Below are 9,781 nucleotides of genomic sequence, written 5' to 3'. Positions count from 1 at the left end.
TGTGACTTGTATATCCCCATATCAACACTAATCGCCGGTTATTGTACAAACACGCAAAATACATTACACTTGCACACACTGATCACACTTTTATTATAACACAATAATGTTAATTTACACACTCATAGATAATCAATACTATGAAATAGTACAAAGTAAAATCAAACCAACTTTAATACAACAGCACAACAACATTTCACAATATCCGGTCGATCGAGGCAGGGGTAGAGTCTGAAGATGCATGCAGACTAAGCATTAATGATGATTATCGATATATATGATCGAATTTAAGGATAAACTTCAATAACGGATTGAAAATCTTGAATATGTTTGATGCGGTGAAACGGTACCTTTATTTATGAACGGATTTGAGTATTTTGTTACACGAATTGTTTTATTGTATATGTGGTGTTTTAATGAATTCAGGTTGATTTCACACATATATAGGCAACTAGTCCTATCCGCGTAGTTTAGTTTTATAGGTAAATCCGATTCGTTCCACAGGGAGATAGAGTGTTTTAATGGTTTTTAATAGTCTTTGAAGTTAAACTGATTTAAAGGGGGTTTTAGATTAGGAATTTATATTTAGCAAAATAATACTAAAATATAACTAAATCTTAAATTAATTAAACTACTTTAAAAATTACACGATTACATGATTTATAATTATTAACTTAAAAGTGAACTTAATTGAAACTATACTATTTTTTGATTAAAACAATTTTTATTTCTAAATGGTAATTAATAAAACAATAACTTGTAATAAAACTAATTGATTTGGAATCTGTTTTAACCAATAAAATAAAATACAAATTTACTTAAATTAAATAAACAATAAGTTTTAATTAAATTAAAGATGGTCTAAAGGGAATTATAATAATTTTACTAATTATAATTAAACACTTAAAATTAATAATAAAGATTTTAATTAAAACCTTGAAATTTAAATAAATTCGTAACAGTACTGGTGTTACACGTACGTGTTTCGCGTACGTATATACGCGTTCTGCGTATATTTTTGAAGTTACGAGGTTCGTGTGAAAGTGTACACGGTACGCGTAGGTTATATTCAATGTGACAAAACAGTACATTTAAACTGAAGTATATTTGAGTTAATATTTTTATTTTATCTGTATAATAATACGTAAATAAATAATAATAATAATAATATTAATAATAATAATAATAATAATAATAATAATAATAATAATAATAATAATAATAATAATAATAATAATAATAATAATAATAATAATAATAATAAATTGCAATATATAAATGGGAGTGTTTACTTAAATATGTCACCTCTAGATCCATGAATTGTTTTAAGTTTAAGCTCTATTAAAATGTTTAGTATAAAACCTTATATTTTTCTTTCGAATAAATAAAGTTTCAACTAGCTAAATTAAGTCTAATTTTCATTTGATCTTATTTGGATAGTTACTATTCTCCAAGTATTTAAATTGAGACCTTACCCAGTTTTGACTTTCGCCAAAACCCAAATCATAACGGTTTCCCTTTTTACAATTTCACTTTTATATAGCTAGTGATATTACCCATGTGACGACCCGGAAATTCCCAACCAAATTTAAACTTAATCTTTATTTACTTTTGACACGATAAGCAAAGTCTGTAAAAATTGAATCTCAAAAATGTTGAACTGTGTTTATGTAATCATTTAACCTCAACCAGACTTCGACGATTCATGAACAATTGTGTGTAACAAATATGTAAAAATATATAAATATAAATGTATATATAATATTTTGAATTAATAAAATACACTTTAAACAATTTGGAATTTAAAATGTAAAATATTAAACAAAATAGTTGAGTTACTATTAATATGTATATATATAAAAATATATAATATTATTATGAACCTATTTAGTTAAATAGATATAAATGAATCCTAGTAATAATTATTATATCGTAACAGTTATAAATGTTAATATTCATTAGATGTGTTCATAAAATGTATGATTATTAGATATTACAAAATTAATAAAAGATAATGCTAATATATTAAAAGTAATTACAAATTAATGATAGTAATTATATACATTAATTATTAATATAAATATCAGTATTATTAATATTACTATATAATGCATAAATATGAAATTTGATATATTGGATTTGTTATAACATTATTATTATTATTATTATTAATATTATTATCATTAATAACATCAATATTAATGTAATTAGTATTATTATTAGTATCATTATAATTATCATTTTTATTATTATCATTGTTAATTAATTAATGAACTTATTATTTTTATTAAATTTTTATGTTATCATAATGTTGTTATTTTTATTAATAATATTATCATTATAATTTATGTAATTAATATTATTGTTATATAATAACATTATTATTAATAATATACATATTAATTATTATTAATTAAATAAAAGGGCATATCATTCGTACGAGTTTGTTATCTGTATCTATCTAACTGTATTAAATTGGTACTTTTCCTCCAATCTTGATTCCATCACAGTTACATGACAAATTAGTTAGTAATTAAAATCAAATTTTTTATTTCCATTCTCTATATTTGGTTTTCCTGCTTAGTTCATATCGTGGGCTGACTGTTTTGATTTTTGTTTCCATCTATAAATTTGTTACACATCATAATCGTTAGTACAGATTTGGTAGAAATCATACTCAACTTTTACATTTTTTTTTATCTATTTCTTTTGTACTAATGGATACTCTGGTCGAGCTTTCTTGCTATAACACAAACAATTGCAGTCAGTACGAAGTACCAATCAACTTTACATTATCAATTAGCAATCCCTATTACCCTTAAAAATTTTCGTTTAATTGAATTTAAAACAGAATACAAGCAACACAGATCAGAAGATGAAAGAAAAGAAACCATCTATCTATTTTCTTTTCTTGATCACGCCACCATCATCACTTATATACGGCTGTACAAAACAAATCACCATATCACCTCCTTCTCTCTATTCCTATTCCGAAGACCAACCACAGTCACCACCATCCTTAAACTGCTACGCAGTTATACTTTTTATTTTATTTTATTTTTTGATTTTAAACATCACTACAACGAAGAGAGAACACTCGCTACCCCTCTTCTGTTTTCTGCTTTTAATGAAACACCACGACATTTAAACTGCTATCAACTTCTTCTAAATTCGCTGTAACTACTTCTGCTGCTACACTGCACTTGTTATGATTCTGCTCTTCATGCAACAAGAAAACCACCAACCACATCGATCACCAATCGGCTGTAAGGAAGTCGATGATTTATGTATTTTATGTACACGGTTACAACTTCTAAATTGAAAGTATTAAAGCATCTTTACAAAAGTAATTATGAAAGTCGAGCATGTGGTACTAGTGGAACAAACTCCAGCTCATGACCGACATAATTGAAACTTTTAAATTATTTTTCTTGTGTGTATTTTATGAGGTCGATACTAGTGGTAATTTTATAAACAAAAATGATGAATGATGATGTTATTACTTTACAACTAGGATAGATTGTTGTCGATTATGGGGACAAATTGTAGCTTAATGATTGACAATTGGGTAATTAAAAAGGAATGGTGGTCGACATTTATGGAGTACAAAACGATATTTGTCATTTTTTTTTTTTTGTACATTTAAAGTTTGGCAATAAAGGGAGTATAGGAGGATATTATTATATAGTACATAGTATGTTCCATTCAAGTGTTATTACAAGTGGAATCCAGCGAAATTTTTTTTTTCCCTTTCTCTAAAGATGCTGTCGTGGCAAGGAGTGCAAGACAATCCAACAACAATCCTAATCGGGCTATATTATGGAGTATCAAATTGGACTTCAAATATATGAACTAATTGGGCCAAGATTGGTAGTCCATCGAATGGTATTTATTGAAGGAGAAGAAATAAGGAACTGAGTAAATGGGTTAACTATGTATCGTCTGTGTTTTAATTCAGAAAAGCGTAAATGGTGTAATGGTTAGAGGGTGATGTTGGTGAGCGAGAGGTCACGGGTTTGAGCCCTGTCTAGGGCATTATTTTTTTGAAAAGCTCTTTAAAGGTAGTTTTATTATTATCATTATCATTATTATCATTATTATTGTTATTGTTATTATTAAAACTACTTTTTTATTTAAAAATTTCATTATCATTATTGTTATTATATTATTATAACAAATAAATATTATTGTATAAAAAAATATATATATACTTTTAGTAATATTACATATGAGTATGTATTAATCATATTAACATTTTTTTTTATAAATATTCATATATAACAAATTAGGTATTTCTAATAATACTAACCATATATAGATATTAATATAACTATATAAATATTAATCATTTAATTTATATACACAAATTAAAATATATAACTTAAGATATAAAATATGAATTTGTTCGATTACAATTATGTGTATTAATAAATAAACAAATGATATAGGTTCGTGAATCCGAGGCCACCCCTGCATTGTTAAAAGTTGTTATATGTATTTTTACTACAAAATGCATTAGGTGAGTTTCATTACTCCCTTTATAAATGCTTTTACAATATATATTTTTGGGACTGAGAATACATGCGTTGCTTTTATAAATGTTTGACGAAATAGACACAAGTAATTGAAACTACACTCTATGGTTGAATTATCGAAATCGAATATGCCACTTTTTATTAAGTCTGGTAATCTAAGAATTAGGGAACAGACACCCTAATTGACGCGAATCCTAAAGATAGATCTATCAGGCCCAACAAGCCCCATCCAAAGTACCGGATGTTTTAGTATTTCGAAATTTATATCATGTCCGAAGGAGGATCCCGGAATGATGAGGATATTCTTATATGCATATTGTGAATGTCGATTACCAGGTGTTCAATCCATATGAATGATATTTTTGTCTCTATGCATGGGACGTATGTTTACGAGAAATGGAAATATGAAATCTTGTGGTCTATTAAAATTATGAAATGATTATTTATGTTAAACTAATGAACTCACCAACCTTTTGGTTGACACTTTAAAGCATGTTTATTCTCAGGTATGAAAGAAATCTTCCGCTGTGCATTAACTCATATTAGAGACATTACTTGGAGTCATTCATGGCATATTTCAAAAGACGTTGCATTCGAGTCATTGCGTTCATCAAGATTATTATTAAGTCAATTATAGTTAGATATATTATGAAATGGTATGCATGATGTCAACTTTCGATGAAATGAAAGATTGTCTTTTCAAAAACGAATGCAGTGTTTGTAAAATGTATCATATAGAGGTCAAGTACCTCTCAATGTAATCAACTGTTGTGAATCGTTTATAATCGATATGGACTTCGTCCGGATGGATTAGGACGGGTTTTGACAACTCAAACCACCGAACTTTATTTCTAATTTAGTGTTAATAAATTATTCATAAGTTCGTCTAAATCATTTTTAATGTTGAAGCTTAATTTATATAAATAAAAATAACTTTCGTTATTTGAATCTAATAAATTAAGTGACAAGGGTTAAATATCTAAGTACATAATAATGGTTCTTTTAATTCGACATAATGTTAAAAAATACTTAAGTTCATTTTAATTTTTTTACAAATGATAACAATCCATTTCACTAGAGGCTCTACATCTAAGCAAACACTAGGGAAATTTAGCTACTCATTATACTAGGGTAAACATAAAAATATAAATATACAAACATAATAATAACGATAAAAATTGATAACGATAATTTTAATGGGATAAACTTACGAAAATCTTCACTTTCATTAACTTCAAATGGTAGAAAATTACAATAACAACACCATTTGCACTCGAACAATAATACCCTTAATCACAAACAATACACCCTTAATATTGAAACTATCCTAAAACTTGAACTTGAAAATTAATTGGAACTGGACTTAAATTATACGGAGTATAAAGATACTAGTAAAATTAATTGGACTTGATATCTCTCTCTCTCTGCTCTCTCTTTCTGTATTTTTCTGTATGTGTACTTGATCCTCCTCTTGTTCTTCACAATATACTCCGTATTATAGTAGAAGAGTAGTAGGTGTAATGATATCTTTGCTGTAAAAGTCTGTAAAGTATTATTATTAAACATAAAGTCACCGTCCCATTTGCATTTTGGATCTGAATCTGGTCTCAACATTACGCGTTTCGAGTAAGGAAGCACACGGTTCGCGTAAGAGTAATAACATTACGCGTTCCGCGTGGAGATGTACACGTTCCGCGTAAGAGTAACTTTGAATCTGCATTTATAACATAACTTACGCGTTTCGCGTGGACATATACGCGTTTCGCGTAAGTTGAAACCGAAATTTTCTTATTTTTAATTTTATGTTTGTTCTTTGTTTGCCCCGTGTTGACGTATATTGACTTGGAACTTTCATTTGAAATCTTTTTCTTCGATCATCTTGGACTTTCATTCGGATAAACGTTATCTAAATATATATTTGGTTAAAACCCGTCGTTTATTATTATTTCTTCAAACTTCAAGCTCGCGTTTACTTTTGCCGTTTTTCTCGTGAATTATGTATTTGAATGTCTTCGTTTCGGTAAAAGCCGATGAAATATAAATGATATTGCGTCGAAATATATGTATGTTTAAAGCAATATCAATGTTTGATAGTGTAACGAGTGAATCCTGACTCATTAAACAGATAGACCCATTCATCCAAAGTTCTTTCTCCCCCATTATTTGTATGGGTCATCATAACCATATCCAACAACAAGCCTGCTTCTTTATATTTATGATCTTCATCACGTCCCACAATTGCATCTACAATTATCAGCTTACCATCTTCCGGAATAGCCTCTTTACATTTTTTTAAAATCTTAATGCATTGTTCATTTGCCGAATCCGGTAGCAGTTTCTAGCATATCAAATCATAAAACACACATTTATTAATTATTCACTACAACCAACCTTATACACCGCGGTTTTTAACACTTTTTAAATAAGTTTTTCACACTAAAAAATGTGAATATGAGTCAGAAGCGTGGAAAAATAAGGCGTCAAAATTTTGAAGCGTGAAAAAAATATAATGTCAAAACCTTTATGTGCTATTAACTTTTTGACACTTCTAAGTGTCATTGTCTTTTCTATTTTAACACTATCAAGTGTCAAAAATTTTGTGTCACTTATATGTGTTAAAAACATGTCAAGTTATATGTGTCACAGATAATGAAATTGTCAAGAAATGAAACTTTTTTATATAGTGTTTCCAACAAATTATATATATCATGATATAAGAAATCGAAAAATAATGAACTAACCATCAAATAAACAGCATCAGCTTTTGGAACATGATCAAACATATCGCCCGCAACATGTTCTACACCGGTAATTGAAGGAGCTACCGATATAACATGAGGAAGAACATAGTTAATACCTTTGATCCATGGACAAGCCTCTACAATTAAGCGTAGAGCCGTCCCATCGCCACCACCAACATCCACCAAACTACTCACCCCCTCAAACACCTCTGGACAAGCTTTAAGCACTGCTGCTACCGCTATCCGAGCATCACACGCCATTGCATTATAAAGAAGTTTACTATGCTCTGGATTTGCAGCACAAAATCCCCATATATCAATATTATCGTGTGCCGCCTTAAATGGTGTCTTTGTGTTGTCTAAAACATAACCACTTAGCTTGTGCCACGGGTCCAACATCGCAGGGCTGGCCTCAAAAAGCAATAAATCGGCCAACCTATACTTTCCATTTCTCGTTAGAAGGCGAGACAATGGGGTATGGACGTACCCGACACTAGTTTCGGATATAGGTTTCTCTTGAAATATCTTATAGTGCATCAAAAACCTCATAATCCGATACAAAACGCCTGAATTCTTTGAACACCCTAGCTCTGAAGTGAGCTCGGCTAGTGTCATTGGTGTCTCACGATTTTCGAGGATATCGGGTATTCCTATCTCAATGGCACACTTGATTAGAGCCATGGGAGTGAAACCAAGAATATATTTCCATATTTCTTCTAGAGCCGCCGCTTCTTGATCTTCTTCTTTTTTGGAGTTTATTTTCTCAATTTTTTCTCCTATTATTGTGGAGTTAATTCTCTATTTGGATGGATGCCATTATGGTCTTAATTTATTTAAATGTGAATGTGCAAAATAATGAGATTTAGACCACCTTTATATAGCAAGAGATCGAGCTAACTGGCCCAGATTTTTTGGTATGTTGATTTTTTTATATTATTACTATTATTATTTATCTATTTTTATTTTTGCATATCCATTAGACCACTCTTAACCATGACGGTCACATCAGCGCCATATCAGCACTTACTTCTCATCACTAACCAACCACTAAACTGCTAACATCCATGACGTACCCATCACTTGATCCCACCTCTATTTTTTATATTAAACTTTTATATTGTTAACTTATATATAACAATTAAAATCCTAAAAATAAAAGTTTTATTAATAAAAAAAACATTACAAATTCCTAAAAATAAAAATAAAACCATTGCAATTCCTAAAAAAATAAAAATAAAAAACATTACACATTCTGTAAAAATAAAATAAAAAACATTACAAAGTGCTAAAATTAAAAAAAAAAAAAAAAAAAAAAAAAAACGATTACAAAGTCCTAAAAAAACAAGTTCAATACGACCCGATCGTGTCGTCACTCACATAACCCTCATTGCTATTGTTGTGCGGGTAGTGAGGATGAGGTCGGGTGTTGAATTGTCGGGTCCAAATACCAATACAATACAAGTCGATTCGGTTGCATTTAAGTAACGCTCTCCCGACAATTTCATGCCATTCTTTTTCGATCGTGATAAACTCAAACTTATCGGTTTCTGGATCACACCAAGCAAAATTCGAGGCCTCGAAGTCAACGTGTTAGCGTATGTAGTAGAACAAACGCCCTGTGTCCCAGTAGGTGATATCGAGTGACTCGAACGACTTGCTCTGTCCGTCCAGATACAGCTTTCAATCTTCGCTTAGTTGTCCCACGTACCAAACATCCATCGAAATAGTTAAACGCGACATTGTGTGTTTATGTTTGAGTGTGTTTTTTTATCGAACGAGAGTGTTTGTGTTTATATATTAGTGAACCAGAGAGTTTCTGTGTTGTTTGTGGTTGAGTGTGTGTGTGTGTGTGTTTTGTGTTCATATACAAGTATATATAGCTTGGAAAATGGTAGTTCAAATTTGTTACCGTTAACCTCAAACGTTCACTAATATATCCGTGATTGAAAATGTCGATCAACGAAAAAGTGGAGTACGGGATACAACCGCGGAGCTAACGGCGGAGTGCTAGTATCGGGGTGAATCAAGCACGGGCTCAAGAACGGTACGAACCGCGGTACCGATACGAGCGCTCTTAGGACATGATGGGAGATTATACGACATGATGGGAAATTATAAAAGATTTTACGGTCATAAACTAATGATATTCACTTGTGTCTAAAACAGTTACTTGGTTGATTCAATGTTTCACTAATATCACATAACACACATAAAAACTATTCCAATCATCAAACCAACTGAATAAACATATGTAAGCAAGAATCAAGCCTTAAACCCTAGCTTGATTAATATATGTAATAATGATCTTGTAATTGCATATTACAATTTTTTTTTTAGTTTTTACTTTAAAGTATACGCCTTCAAACAACACCACGAGACTACATTAACGAAGCGTACTCATTGAAGTTTGAAGAATGACACCTTAAGTATTTTTGTTTTTCACTTACTGACCCTAATAACGTGCTACTTAGTGTTTTTAATTATTCAATAATGTTATGATTAAAA

At 29.9% G+C, this 9,781-nt stretch overlaps 1 protein-coding gene across 1 annotated transcript; it reads right to left on the bottom strand.

Moving 5' to 3' along the window:
- Positions 1 to 2,700: 2,700 nt before the first annotated feature.
- Positions 2,701 to 8,342, bottom strand: LOC139854632 (acetylserotonin O-methyltransferase-like). Its single transcript, XM_071843928.1, has 5 exons — positions 8,322 to 8,342; positions 7,277 to 8,074; positions 6,798 to 6,873; positions 5,995 to 6,067; positions 2,701 to 2,743 (listed from the first exon to the last, which is right to left on the bottom strand). Exons 1-5 carry the CDS (start codon positions 8,340 to 8,342, stop codon positions 2,701 to 2,703), a joined length of 1,011 nt encoding a protein of 336 aa, XP_071700029.1.
- Positions 8,343 to 9,781: the final 1,439 nt, after the last annotated feature.

Source organism: Rutidosis leptorrhynchoides, chromosome 1 (assembly GCF_046630445.1).
Source record: "Rutidosis leptorrhynchoides isolate AG116_Rl617_1_P2 chromosome 1, CSIRO_AGI_Rlap_v1, whole genome shotgun sequence".
NCBI classification, from domain to species: domain Eukaryota; kingdom Viridiplantae; phylum Streptophyta; class Magnoliopsida; order Asterales; family Asteraceae; genus Rutidosis; species Rutidosis leptorrhynchoides.
This window is presented reverse-complemented; position numbering and strand designations above follow the sequence as displayed.

What these genes read in the sequence shown, in the direction of transcription:
- LOC139854632 (XM_071843928.1), bottom strand. Translation starts at nt 8,342, where the DNA reads ATGGATGTTAGCAGTTTAGTG. An exon ending in CTGATGCTGTTTATTTGATG is followed by an intron (nt 6,874 to 7,276) that starts GTTAGTTCATTA and finishes TTGATATGCTAG; the next exon opens with AAACTGCTACCGGATTCGGC. An exon ending in AAGAACAAGAGGAGGATCAA is followed by an intron (nt 2,744 to 5,994) that starts GTACACATACAG and finishes TTTGTGTTATAG; the next exon opens with CAAGAAAGCTCGACCAGAGT.